Genomic DNA, 14,550 nt, shown 5'->3' with positions numbered 1-14,550 from the left:
TGCAGTCCATCTGATAGTATCTGACAATTTCCTAAGTGTAAAAGGATCACCCGACTGTCCACAGGCTCATATTGTTGGCGTGACTTCAGACAAATCACCTACTGTTAATGGACAAACAGTGTCTCATCATTCCCACAGACCATCTGCATGATCCACGGTTTTGGTTATCAGGCTGAAAATCTTGCCATGGGCTTTTAAAGCAGGAGGCCTTGAAGAACCAAGGACTCTATCCCCTTGAGGCGTGATGGCCAACTCACAGAGGAGGAAATGTTTTCTAATATGGGGGGGAGAATGAGAGAGAGAGAGAGAGAGAGAGAGAGAGAGAGAGAGAGAGAGAGAGAGAGAGAGAGAGAGAGAGAGAGAGAGGAGACGAGAGAGAAAACGTTCCCTATTCTGTATTTGCATGAGACATTGCTCTCTCTAAACGCTTCAACAATAAACTAAGGACATTTCTGGAAGCGTAAGAACCTTGACCTCCTCATTATTCTCCGCCTTGAAGTTCATTGAAAAGCGATATTGTTTCTTTAAGATTGCACTTGCAGTCATCAGTGGGTCTGTCCATTGTTGGGGGAACAGAAAGCGAGTTGAGGTTGATATACGGGGGCCGGAGACCAGTTGCGCATATCATCAGCGGACCAGCTGCAGTGAAGGCAGCAGTAGCCAACAAGTCCTGAACGCATCTTTCCAGACATGGGTAAGAAACTCCAGCCACTTATTAACTTTTTACCATATAGAATACGTCACATTATCAAATCTACATTTTATTTCATGGGATTGCACGCCGATATGAATGGGACTGTGAAAGGGCATCAGAAGTCAAAGTTTTTATTTATTTTTTTGTCACTGTAGAGGTCAGCTACTCACCGGCTGATGCTCCACTGATACCATAAGATTTATTTCATGCTCGAGATGGCAGGGCTACTTTCAGAGGAGCCTTGTCGCATTTGCTTTCGGTCGTAATCGTTCTCACTTTAAGAAAAAAAAAGCCGACTTTGGCCTCAGATTTGCATTTTGTACCAGAACGAGGTCTGTATTTTCATTTGAGTCACAGAGAGACTGTGGACAGCTTGGTTCAGAGGGCCTCAGCTCTTTGTTCGGGCTGCTGATGTCATTAATTAGTTAATTGGTACAAGGTGTGTGTGGCAAGACGTGTGTGCTGAAATTGGTTGGACTGTGTGATTTTTTTTTTTGATTTTTTAAGTTCTGATGCTCTGTTAGCTACTTGTGGTCTACTTGCTGTGACCGGAATCCTTTGTGACCTCATTTTAATGTAGCTATTTCCTACCTAATAGAACAACACTGCAACAATCTGTTATTTGCTGGTTTTCTCACAGTTTATCTTTTAAAACTCCCTCAGTAAAACTATGCCATCTGAATGACAGTAATCCCAGTATGCCTCTCTCTCTCTCTCACTGCACACAGCCATGTAGAAGTGTTCAATTAAAGAGATATCTATTTGCCCCTCCTGCCATCTGTGTTTACTGTAATGGTACCAACCACAGTCTGTCTGCTTCCATTGTGTGTGTCTGTGTGGATGCACGCTTGCAAGCGTGTAAGCACACATGCACACAGTTGCATTGTTATTAAGATTGCTTTTTGCCATCCTCCCCGCACAGCAGTCCCCACTATCACTGTCTGTTCCATGTTTCCCGTGTGTTGTTGGTGTGTGTGTGTGTGTGTGTGTGTGTGCGTGTGTGTGTGTGTGTGCTGTGTGTTGTGTTGTGTGTTGTGTGTGTGTGTGTGTGTGTGTGTGTTGTGTGCGTGTGTGTGTGTGTGTTGTTTTGTGTGTGTTGTGTGTGGTGTGTGTGTGTGTGTGTGTGTGTGTGTGTGTGTGTGTGTGTGTTGTGTGTGTGTCTGTGTGTGTGTGTGTGTGTGTGTGGTGTGTGTGTGAGTGAGAGAGAGAGAGACATAGAGAGACAGAGAGACATAGAGGTTCCTCTGGCCTTTGTTTGCTTGACATTGGTAGCCCTTGTACCCCCATGATGGTGCGAGACAAAGAGTGTTGTCTCTGCAGTCACAAAAGCAGACTCTCTCTTTCACTTCGTTTCTCCTCTCTGTCCTCCCCCTTTTCTCACACTCTTCATGCTGGGTGGTGAATGGAGTCAGGGTGCGAGCCGGGGTCAGAGAAGACACATCCCCATGCCCTTGGCCCTTTGGCTTCCATTCAAACAGCACATGACTATTAGGCAGAATGCACAGCTTTGCCAACTATAACGGAATGAAAGTGTGAACAGCTGTGGCTCAGTACACAGCGCCAAAGTAACGTTAATTCAGCTTTTTAAATAAAACCCTATTTACTTCTAGCTGCCATCCAGGTACGCAGATAGTTTCAGTTGTGCCCAGGTTTTGAGATCTCCAAGATTTCTGCCTCCAACCCAATTCAATTGAATTCCGCGTGATGTTCACACAATTAAAAAAATAAAATAAAGAAAAATTGTTCCTTCTGCTCTGGATAATCCAACCATCACTATGGAAACTGTTGACAGGAAGTTTTGTGAATCACCCAGCGTAACAGAAAAATATTGATTGAATTATTGTGCGTCAACAGAAAATTAATTTCAGCAATATTATTCATTATCAAGTATCTCTTTGGGTCGTGGCCCGTTGGTAGGACAAGTCGACTTGGGCTCTGAGAAACTGTGGTTGACATTTAACCACTATTTTAGACAGACTAAATTAATTATTGATTTAATCAATAATGAAAATGGTATAGTTTCGAGCAGCACAAATTAAATTCTATTTTTTCCTGCAGTGTCACATTTGTGTTTTTACAAATTAACACCCACCCTGTGCTGGGTGAAGACTCATTTTTTACAGTGGAACAAAGCCTGTCTGTCACATTGCATCAGTTAATTATGTGCCTTGACTTTCATGGTGCTGTGTCTTGACTAACAGGTTGCTATGACTGCTGTATGCGCTGTTTGGGTGGGGTGCCATACTGCTCCCTGGTCGCCACGCTGCTGTGTTTCTCTGGCATTGCCCTCTTCTGCGGTTGTGGGCACCAGGCACTCACAGAGACAGAGAGACTCATCGAGACGTACTTTGCCCGTAACCTTCAGGACTACATCACCCTTGCCTACATGTGAGTGGTAAATCTAAGCTTCCGTCGTTAGAGTGACATCTTTTTAACCTTGTCATGAGATTTCTCGGTATTTAGGTTTAGGTTCTTTGTAACCCTGAGTTTTTTCTTTTCTTCTTAGCATCCAATATTTCCAGTATGTCATCTATGGTTTGGCCTCCTTTTTCTTCCTCTACTGCATCGTGCTGTTGGCCGAGGGCTTCTACACCACGAGCGCTGCCAAGCAAACCTTTGGAGAGTTCAGGAGCACCATGTGTGGCCGCTGCCTCAGCTCCTCGGTGAGAGGGCCTGGGGTGGGACAAGTAAAGGGGATTGGAGAGATTGGATGGAATTAATACACATATCACTCCCTGGTGGGTGCTGAGCTGAAAATCTTAAAGCAGCTAAAAATCTTTGGGGACATGCAAAGATAAGCATACAGTGTGTGTTTGAGCGGTGGGGGGGCTGAGTGGTTGGTAGAAGAGAAGTAGAACAGAGAGTGAGATAACAAGTACAGCTAATCAGAGAAAAAGTAAATGTGATCCTTATCTGAGTCACTGCTCATATATACACTCTCAGATTATGTGCATCAGTTTATTATATTTATTCTGCTCCCTCCTCGTACAGTTTATTGTGATGACATACGTACTTGCTGTGCTGTGGCTGTTGGTGTTTGCCTTCTCCGCCCTGCCTGTCTACTTCTTCTATAACATGGATGCCACCTGCCACACCATTGATGTTCTGACTGAGACCCCAGCGAGTATCAACCAGCTGTGTGTTGATGCAAGACAATATGGTAATGCAACATCTTTTGATGGCAACAAATGAGGCTCTTGATAATCATGTCAACAAATTCCATGAAAAGGCCAAGTAGGGAAGTCAAAAAGTATAAAAAAATAACAAACGTTGCATTTGGTCTCTTCATATGATTTGTGGACGATGAGAAAATTAAGAATAATGCCATTTTTATCCTTTGATTGTCTCTGTGCTTGAGAGATAGAATTGAATAAAGAAATTTGATGTTTAACAGGGCTCCTGCCATGGAATGCAGTGCCAGGGAAAGCTTGTGGTATGACTCTGTCCACTGTTTGCAAGACCAGAGAGGTACGAACCAAGGAATTCCATTCTGCAGTCATATTCTATTTGCCTGACATGATACAAAGACACATGTCATCACCACTAATGCAAATCTCATATTTCCTTTCAGTACCGAATGACCTATGACCTCTACATCGCTGCCTTCGCCGGTGCAGGCATCACTCTCTTGGCTCTGGTGAGTGATTATGCTTCAGCCGGGGCCAATTTGGCTGCGCTTCCACAGTGGGGTACAATAGCGTTACATGGCTCATGTGACTTAGTGACGCTCAAAGTGTAGGCGGTGAGGCATCTTAGGCCTCCATGACTGATGATTTTTGTACTATTGCTCTCTGTTCCTCTTTCTCAGCTGACACAAACATCATAATAGTGCTGTAATGTCTGGTAGTTTTCCAGCCAGGCAAATGGTGCACCCACTATGCTCTCATGCTCCATTACATAAACTGTTATACAGATGGTATCAGATTAATGTCATTAGCAGTTCATCATCATTTCTTTCTTATTTCTAGAGTTCCTTGTGGATTTTTCTCCTCTTTACTTGTTTTCTGACACTCCCTGTCTCTGCTTGTCCTTCCATAGCTGACCTATACTGTGTCAACCACCTATAACTTTGCGGTTCTCCGGTATCTGGGGAGAAAGGGCATAGGTGCACGGTGTTAGGCTCCCCAGCTTCCTGTCTGCTCTATCACTACTTCGCCACCAACATGGGGATTTAAAGGGACTGCAACAATTCTCTCCTCCCACATCATCTGCACAGAACCACCTCTGGTCACGGACTCAAAAAAAAAAAAAAAGAAACTTTGTATTTTTACTTCTCTTGTTGGAAAGAGTATTACTGTTTTTTTATTTTTTTTTATATGTGTGTAAGGTTCGTCTGCTGCATGTGCATGCAGTGAGTCTTATTCAGTATTTCTAATGTCATGTCACCAAAATATTTGTAAATTATTCCTCTTGTTGCTTGCTGACGTTCGTGTCTAAAATTCATTTCTGCTTCCTGTTGCACACAAAATACAAATAACACAGCACTAATGAATTAACATATGTAAGAAATAACCACCAATCTGCAACACATGTGCTGCTAGAATGCAGCTGTTGCGGAGAATAGGGATTATAGGTTACCATGGCTACCATCCTTCACATCTGGTTGCCATGGTGGCAGACAAACACGCATTTGCAGTCTCACGCTGACCTCAGGACTTTTCTCACGGGCTGGGGAAAAGCCTCAACAATGGAGTCATGCCTGCTTTAAAAGCTAGCCAATAAGGAGCCAGTTGTGGGGGCCACCTGCGTTACGGCTCTCTGCTAAGGGTTAGATTACATGTCAAGGGAGAGGTCTGGTCCAGACAAAGAGAGGGTTAGACCTCTCGAAAGTCTCAATGCCGCCCTTCTGGGACAGCACACACACCATCCACATGCTGTGGCATGACCCCCACCTCCCTCTCAATAATTGAAGTGATGGAGTCAGACGGAGGGAGGGGGACTGAAGGAATTCAAAATGTATTTTGAATAGTTTCTTTCTGACAAAGGGACATACTTGTGTAGTTTTGATCTAGAAAGGTCTAAAATCGTTTCTCATAATTTTGAGATGGCAAAAAGCACTAGGTGCTAACTTATCGAGCGACCTCGTATTATTAGACTTTAAACGCATTGTTGAGGTGCGACTCCCCCCCCTGCTGTTAATGCATGAGTGAGGTACTTTTATAGAGATAGAACGGCTTTGTTGTTTCTCTTAATCTTTAGGAATTTTGTTGTAGTTATTGTATAACACTTTTTTTTTTTTTACTTACTGTAGCTGAATTTACCACTATTTTTACACTCTGGGCATTACTAACAAAAGCCTTTTGCAGAATAATAGGTAGATTATTCCATTTGGTGTAAGCTTTACCCAGCTCCGAGTGGTGGATTTGTCAAATGGCAGCTGGCTGTTTGATGATTATTCTTTTTTTTTGTGTTGGTAAAATTTGATAATAAAAAGGATATTCTTTTGAAGTATTTGCGCAGAGGGCCTCTGAAAACCTTTGTTTGTAGTCGGTGTGAAAGTGCGGTGTCTGGTGGTGTAGTGTCAGTGTTTAACTGGCGCTCCATCCTTGGCTTTGTGCCATAACTATGGGCCAAGGTGTTTTGTATTCTCTCCTCTCGTGTCTACAGGTGCACTGTTCTCTGCACTTGGCTGTGAACCAGGTGCACCGGAGGAAGCTGATGCACAAGGCGAAAGAGGAGAGGAGAGTCTATGACCTGTACGGAAGGTTGCAGAGTGACAGGGGGGGGACACTGGATTCTCCATACCCTGCGAACACATCGGACATCTCCTGACAGCGCCTCTAGTTTCGCAGCAGGAGCTTTTCATGACGACCATCACAATTGTTGTTTTGTGAAGTGTAATGGTAAATTGATTCCCTTCATTATTTGTGATTTCATTAAAATTTTGACTATTGTGTGTCATATAAAGTCGTAAAATGGTACAAATGGAGCTGGGAGCCATGACAGTTCAATATGTTGTGTGTATCTCCTATGTTCTGCATTTGACCATTGTCTCTAGAATTTATACTTTCTGTATATTTCCTTAAGTCGGGCATTTAGTTTGAATGGCAGACATGATTTAGTTTTTCTGCCCAGGTCTGATTTCACAGTATGTGGTGAATGCTTGATTTCCTTTTTAATGAAGAGGGAATAAACAATGTTCACTGTGTCCTTGATTCCCACATATACTTGGTCATTCAATGACTTTCACGCTTTTGTGTGATGAAATTCAAACGAGATGCGTTTGGGGATTAAAATTCAAGACCTGTTTCACTCATGATTGTGCTGAAAAATGTAGTAATGCTTGGTTTAAACACTGCTGCTCATTACTGAAAATATGCAGGCTTTTTTTTTTATTGCTGTAAAGACTAGGGATGTAACAATTACCGGTGTTAACGGTAAACCACGATAAAAATGGTGATTACAATTACGGTTTTCATTTAAAATATTATCACGGTGGATAACCACGGTGTGGAAACCGCGTGTTTACTCCTTCCCAGCTTCATCAGAGTCTCCTGGAGCTACTGCGTAGCCTACGATGTGCGTTTCTTGATGTTGGAATCATGGCGGAAGGAGGATGAGACAGCGCGCAGGACATTTATCAGCCCTCTATGAGGACTAAGTCTGAAGCATGGGCATATTTTGGTTATGATAAGAATGTTGATTGAAGATAGCTATCCTGTCTGCAGAACATGGAGGACAAAGGTTGATGCTAAAGGCATTGAACACATTTTTAAAAAATTACCACAGTAATGCCAAAAAATGTGATCATTCAGGTCACTATAACCGTGAGGTTAAATTTTCATAAAGAATGCTAAAAGGTGGAGAGCTGAGGTATACAGATTAATTTGAGTGACCTATGTTTTAAAAATAGTTTGTCATTTTTAGAGCACCTACTTCAATACATTTAAATGCATGAGCGCAAAAACCACAGACAAGATCATGTCTTTATTTGGTATGTTTTATTTGTAGCCAAGCACCGGAGAGTATTCGTTGCTTTGCCAGCATGTTGGCACAACCAGTCCCTATCCTCTGTAGTGCAAAAAGAGGAGTGAAGGGAAGTTGTCCATTAGGTCAACACATAATAAAGATGAACAGTCTAACTTTCACACAGCTTTAATCACACTTATGGGTTGAGCACTGAGGGTGAGACAGACGTTCAGTGTCATTTTGTACATTAACAAAAAATGATGCCCTTTGCAATTTACATAAGCCATTAATATGGACAGACCAAAGAAATACGTTTTTACATTCTTAAATATTACAGCAACAAGACAGGGTTGCAGTGATCTGAGACAGTATCATGAGAGCAACATACTGTAGGGTTATGCTACCAGTTTATATAAGTACCCACTGATTCTCAGGTAAACACTGTGATAGGCTACATTATTTGAACGGATAAAAACTAAAATAGTACAGTAAAGAGACAAAGTATTCAGTTTAATCCAAAAAACACTGACATTTACACATGATAAGCGAACAGCCCTTATTTTTGCTTTGAAGTAATGTAGGCCACCAGCTTGATTTAGTTAAAATGCCCTATTCAGTTCACAGTTCATACAGTTCTCTCATATTGCTGTGAGTACTAGCACTCAACACACCTTTACAGTAATCGTACAAACAAGCTGTTTATTTCAAGCCTACCTTAAACCAAAGAACTATGCAATAAGTAAATATGACTGCATCTGATTAGATGCAATGTTTACCATTAGTCTGCACACATTGAAATATGATGCAATTTTTGTCTTGAAAGGCAAATCTCAGGGAATACACTGGATCTCCAACAAAACAGAAAAAAGGGTATGAGAACATACATTATAATAAGAACTGTGGTGACTGTGCATTCAGCAGATGAAAACACTTGATCTTATTTATGCAACAGGTTTGGTTGTTTGAGTAGACAGCACAATATAATATTGTTTCAGCAGCAATCAAAATACTGATGAGAATGATTTTAAATCATGTTAAACTCAGTTTGAAGCATTGAATATCAGCACATTACTTTTCGAACCATACAGACAAAAACTAAGCCCTCTGATAGCAGTAAAACCAAAGGAAGCCTGTATTTAAAAACATTTAAATAAAAGTACCATCCAGTTGAAAACGAGTAAACATTGTTAAGTTGTCAGAATACTTAGTTATACGTTTCGCTCAATACTGTTAAGAACGGACAGAAGAGGTGATACTAATGTGTGCACGCATTAGTAGTAATGACCCTATCCTTGTGTTCGGGCCATTTCACATTCAGCTGTGACCTAGAATGACCAGACAGACAGCACAAGGCGTGTGTAATATATTAGGAAAGCAGAGGAGACCTTCAGAATAGGTTAAAGGACTGGAATGTTGAGGCCGGACACGCAATCAACAAGGCAGGCACGAGATTAAAAACATGCCATAATTATGAAAATAATTGTTCATTCTGATAATTACAACCTCCTCTATACATCAGGAAAACAGACTGAAATCAGCCCTTGATCGAATAGAATATCACACATCCGTAAAAAAACACAAGCAAATAAAAAAAACACATCGGAAGATAGAAATGTGCTTTACAGAAAAATAAACAGCAGTTTATCAACAACAGCTGCAAAAGCAGTATTATTTTTGAACATGGAGAAACACTGAACACTGAAAAAAGACCCATGTCCATAAATCATGGGAAATAAAAATGATCTAATAATGCCTAGCTCGTACACCTGCCACATCCAGCCACACAGTAGTGCAGTGGTAATACATAGGATAGACGAATGAATAAGGGCACCACATTAGCTCGTACCCAATGCTTACAGGCTGACAGTCACAGCTGCAGAATTAAAGCTTACAGTTCCCTTCCCATTGAAGACAAACACGGTCATCCTGCTTTTTAAAGCAGCAGCAGTATTTTAAGTTCCTCGTACCTCGAATGCTTTTTTTTTGTGACCATGTTTTTATTTCAAGATTACAAACAACCTCGTACCTCGAATCCTATTGGTCATCATGCTGATGTTGGGGCTTCTCATGCAAGATATCTGCCTGGATTGTGTCCAGAAAATACATTAGCTCTCCACTTTTGCTGAAGGATCTGATAATAAGAAAATGTGAGTTTTTTTTTCTTCTTCTTCAAAGTCCATTTAAAACCCAGGTAAATCCGCTCATGGACGGACTGTTGAGCAGTTACAAGAACAAATGTGTGTTGATGTGCCAAAGTGTGCTCTTGTGTAAAGTGTGCTCTTCAAGAGAAGACTGGTATATGCTCTCATCTTTTAATCATTTGAATTAAAATAAATGCTCTGAAAGCACAATTTGATACAGCTCCTGCATAGGCAGACAAAGCTGACGCTGGGTGAAAATGTGTTTGTGCAACCCCACTGAAAGCAGACCTAGAACAAAGGATGAGTGTGCCTATTACAGTGTGCCTGTACATTGGTTAGAGCAATAATTCAGCTGAATCACTGACACAGCCCTCCTCAGGGCAGCTACATCTTATCCACATTAGGGGATACTGTACTCAATGCCTTGTACAGTTGTGCTCATAAGTTTGCATTACCTGGCATCAATTTTGAACTTTTGGCATACATTTTGAAAAGATGACTCATCATGCAAAATAACTGTCTTTGATCCGAGCATAGTGATCATATGATTATATATCTTTTTAACATAGTCGTTTGGCTGCTTTTTAAACAATATTTATAATAGAAAAAACCCAAATGGCAGGATCAAACGTTTACATACCCTTGAATGTTTGGCCTTGTTACGGGCCCACAAAGTGACACACACAGGTGAAAATGACAATTAAAGGTTATTTTACAACGCCTGTGGCTTTGTAAATTGCAATTATTGTCCGTGTATGAATAGCCCATGAGTTTGTGAGCTCTCACGTGGATGCACTAAGCAGGCTAGATATTGAGCCATGGGGAACTTTATAAGGATGGAAAATGATATAAAAAGATATACAAAGCCTTGCAAATGCCAGTCAGTACTGTTCAATCACTTACTAAGAAGTGGAAAATTGTGGAAAAGGTCAGGTAGACCGAGAAAGATTTCAGCCAAAACTGCAAGAAGAATTGTTTGGGATGCAAAGAAGAACCCACAGGTAACGTCAGGGAAATACAGGCTTCTCCGGAAAAAGATGGTGTGGTTGTTGCAAGGAGCACAATACAACGGTACTTGAACAAAAATGAGTTGCATGGTCAAGTTGCCAGAAAGAAGCCTTTACTGCGTCAATGCCACAAAAAAGCCTCTAAAGGCATAGGGAATCTTGTGAAGATTGATGGCAAGATGAATGCAGCATGTTATCAGAAAATAATGGCAGACAATTTGCATTCTTCTGCACGGAAGCTGCACATGGGACGCTCTTGGACTTTCCAGCACAACAATGACCCCAAGCACAAGGCCAAGCTGACCCTCCAGTGGTTACAGCAGTAAAAGGTGAAGGTTCTGGAGCGGCCATCACAGTCTCCTGACCTTAATGTCATCGAGCCACTCTGGGGAGATCTCAAACGTGCGGTTCATGCAAGACGACTCTGCATGAAGTGGAGGCATTTTGCCAAGGTGAACGGGCAGCTATACCACCTGCAAGAATTTGAGGCCTCATAGACAACTATTACAAAAGACTGCACACTTTCAGTGATGCTAAAGGTGGCAATACAGAGTATTAGGAACTAAGGGTATGTAGACTTTTGAACAGTGGTCGGTTCATTTTTTTCTTTGTTGCCATGTTTTGTTTTATGAATGTGCCATTCTGTTAGGACCTAGAGTTCAGTGTGAATCATAACAGATAAAAGACTTGTGTTTAGCCTGGTCACTCATGTTTTCTTTACACACAGTATATATATATATATATATATATATATATATATATATATATATATATATATATTACCATTTCTTCAAGGGTATGCAAACTTTTGAGCACAACTGTACCTAGAGTATATGTACCATTAACAACATCTGACTGGCTCTCAAAACTGCCATGGGTTTCAGACAAATAAATTAAGACAAGGGGGATTCACACCTGACCAATCAGCAGCAAAATGTGCGAGAGGTTTTGCGGTTGCCATGGAGATCAATAGTACTACTCAGTAGTGCATGGTCAATCTGGTCCTCAGCAGCCAGAACCTCCCTGACAGCTGCCTCGAATGCAGCTGTGACATTAGTGTCATCCTTAGCACTGGTCTCAAAGTAAGGGCAGCAGCCGTTCTCTTCACACCAGGCCCGTGCTTCGTCCTCCCCCACCTCCCTCTGCTCCATGTCTACCTTATTGCCCAGCACCACAAAAGGGAAGCGCTCAGGGTCTTTAACATCCGAGTAGTACATGAACTCCTTCTTCCAGCCGCCGAGATTCTGGAAGCTTTGCAGGTCGTTTACAGCAAATGTGAGCAGGCAACAGTCAGCGCCTCTGTAGAAAGGTGTGCGCAGGGACTTAAAGCGCTCCTGGCCTGCTGTGTCCCAGATCTGAAGAGTGACCAAGCGCCCATCCACCTCCAGGTCCCGGTTTAGGAACTCCACTCCAATGGTGTGAAAGGACTGGGAGTCAAATCGGTCTGTGACATAGCGGTTCATCAGGGAGGACTTGCCCACTCCACCGTCACCCAGCAGGATCACCTTCAGGAGAAGGCTCTTCCCGCTCATCATGTTTCCTCCCACCCAGCAAGGCCTCCACACCAGGTGGCAGACCAGGGTCAATTTAACCTAGAAAGAGGAAGAAATGCAAAAATAGATATTTACTACACATTAAAAGGGAAATGCAAATCACTATTGGGGAATTGGAAATGAAATATACTGAACTCTCAGCCACACAGTCTGTGGGCTTGACTTTGCTGATGATTCAGTGTACATGCCTATGGGGAAAGACTGCTGTTTTAGCAACATTTGCATTTAACCTAAAATGAACCTTACTGACTGCAAATGAAAGGGTGATGTGTAATGGTTGACTAGATTCAGGAATGAATGACAGGGGTGAAGGACCAAGAGATCTACCAACTACTGGTTGGAGCTTTGAGCTAAAACACTAATGCTCTGTTGTTTACTAAAAGACTAAACTTCTAGGCCTGGGCTGTTAAACATTTTCAACCCAGTTTGGTATCGAGCCCAACACTGGACAGGACCGGTATACTGAATTTTACGACTAGGTGTCGGACATGAGTCACCCGCTCCCTACTGCACAACACTGCAGGCAAAACAAGTTGGATTTAGTGCAATGTCGGCACAGATTGCTAATGTAGGCTAGATTTTAATTTGCCATATTATGTCATAGTGACAAATGCCAGTTCAAACAGTTTACATTCAAACCGGTTTAGACTGGACCAGTGAAAATAGAAATTGACCTAACTCTACACACTAATACTGACTCGTGATAACCTACACATGTATAGGGCTGGGTAACAATATTTGATACTTTTCCGCACGGAAAGTGCCTCAGTAGTATCGAGCATAGAAAAATGTCATTCAATACTAAATTCCAATACCTAAGTATAAGTACTGAGAAAAGCTCATCAGCATTAGTGAGCCAATAAGCATGCAGCCTGCTTCTAAGATCTGATAATGATGGTGATTGGCTGTCTACACATCGTAGAGTCACGCACAAAATATTACTCCCATCATGCCTAAAACTAACCAATCCGACTAACAAAGGCAAAGAGTACTAGCCAATCAAAAGCAGAGTTGGGCGGGTCATGCTTTCACCATCATAGAAAAGGGCTCACTTGTGTGTTGTTGTATTTTGAGAGGCTTGATAACAGTGTGCGTCACAAATAAGAAATATTCTACCGTAATGTTAATTATTTTTCCTAAAATGGATTTTATAAAATTGGTATCGAAAAAAGTATCGTTGAGGAACCGGTATTGTTACAAGTATCGAAGATTTTTTAACAATACCCAGCCCTTCACACCTAGCTATATGCTTGCCAGCTATAGCGTGGGACATGATGAACATCATCCTACATAATTTATTCATCAGTTATATGACTTATAACAGGTGCAGTGTTGGGGTCCTAAGCCACAACAACAGGGGCGAGTCAGGATCATGTGCTGGCCAGACCACAAACATGCTACTGTTGTCAACTGTGACAGCAGCTAAAAACTCAGCGAATGTGCTTCAGAGCAGAAGTTAACTAGCTAGGAACCGAAACAGGTAACAGGCTTTTGAAAAACTATATTGTAGCTAGCAGACAGTAACACTGTTGTGTGGCGGTTGCATCCCAGCCAACTAACAAGCTAGTCCGGTGGCTTGTTGACATTCTATCTGGTCAGGCTAACCGTTAGCCTCAGTGCATTTGCGACAAAAAACTATTTTTAAAAGCGACAAAAGGACAACTGTTGCATTGAGGTGATGTGGCTACAATTGAATGTATCTAATACAAATAGAAAAAAAATATGGGTTTTCACTCACCCTGTTCCTAAGAGTTAATATTTCGTGGTCTGCCCTCCTCTCCTACATCTGACTGAGTTGAGTGTCGTGACGTGCGCGTCCCCTTCGAGAAGCTGCACGTGCACACCGCCCAGGCGAACCATGGTCCAAAAGCCCGTAGAGTTCACTTGCGATAAAGATCAAAACATGGCAAAGTCTCTCTTCTCTGTTTGGTGTAGCTACTGAACAAATGCATTTTGTACATCTTTTTCGTGTACTTCAATTGAGTATTTTTCTGTTCTGTTTTATTTATATATCTGTTCTGATATATTCATACTACTAAACTACATTTTGTAGGGAACTGTTGTACTTTTGTAGTTACTGTAGTCACTTTGCAGATTAAGATTATGGATGATGTATTGTTATAGATTAAACTACCCAACCGCCAATAAAGTACATTAAATCTACCTAAACTTTAATGCAATCGTATGAATAATATGGTGTGTATACAACCCATGGAGCTCATATAAATTATTTTAATTTTGGTAGC

The 14,550-nt window shown here is 41.7% G+C and overlaps 2 protein-coding genes across 5 annotated transcripts; one reads left to right on the top strand and one right to left on the bottom strand.

Annotated features, from left to right (window-relative positions):
- Positions 1 to 429: 429 nt before the first annotated feature.
- On the top strand, positions 430 to 6,951 carry plp1a (proteolipid protein 1a). 2 transcript variants are annotated; one of them, XM_032528740.1, is made up of 7 exons: positions 430 to 694; positions 2,896 to 3,082; positions 3,201 to 3,357; positions 3,686 to 3,854; positions 4,089 to 4,162; positions 4,266 to 4,331; positions 6,302 to 6,951. In XM_032528740.1, the coding sequence occupies exons 1-7, from the start codon at positions 691 to 693 to the stop codon at positions 6,464 to 6,466; spliced, it is 822 nt and encodes a 273-aa protein (XP_032384631.1). In that variant the 5' UTR covers positions 430 to 690; the 3' UTR covers positions 6,467 to 6,951. The 2 variants fall into 2 exon arrangements, with proteins under 2 accessions (XP_032384631.1, XP_032384632.1); XM_032528741.1 differs by lacking the exon at positions 6,302 to 6,951 and adding an exon at positions 4,733 to 6,145.
- Positions 6,952 to 7,622: 671 nt separating this feature from the next.
- On the bottom strand, positions 7,623 to 14,152 carry rab9b (RAB9B, member RAS oncogene family). Of its 3 annotated transcripts, none has more exons than XR_004333993.1 (4): positions 14,043 to 14,152; positions 11,576 to 12,343; positions 9,630 to 10,174; positions 7,623 to 9,570 (listed from the first exon to the last, which is right to left on the bottom strand). XR_004333993.1 is itself a non-coding variant. In XM_032528742.1 (2 exons), exon 2 carries the CDS (start codon positions 12,284 to 12,286, stop codon positions 11,675 to 11,677), a length of 612 nt encoding a protein of 203 aa, XP_032384633.1. In that variant the 5' UTR covers positions 12,287 to 12,343; positions 14,043 to 14,152; the 3' UTR covers positions 11,363 to 11,674. The 3 variants fall into 3 exon arrangements, 1 of the variants encoding a protein (XP_032384633.1); XR_004333994.1 differs by lacking the exon at positions 14,043 to 14,152 and adding an exon at positions 12,435 to 12,508; XM_032528742.1 differs by lacking the exons at positions 7,623 to 9,570; positions 9,630 to 10,174 and having other exon boundaries at positions 11,363 to 12,343.
- Positions 14,153 to 14,550: the final 398 nt, after the last annotated feature.

This window comes from Etheostoma spectabile, chromosome 10 (genome assembly GCF_008692095.1).
Source record: "Etheostoma spectabile isolate EspeVRDwgs_2016 chromosome 10, UIUC_Espe_1.0, whole genome shotgun sequence".
Classification (NCBI taxonomy): Eukaryota; Metazoa; Chordata; class Actinopteri; order Perciformes; family Percidae; genus Etheostoma; species Etheostoma spectabile.
This window is presented reverse-complemented; position numbering and strand designations above follow the sequence as displayed.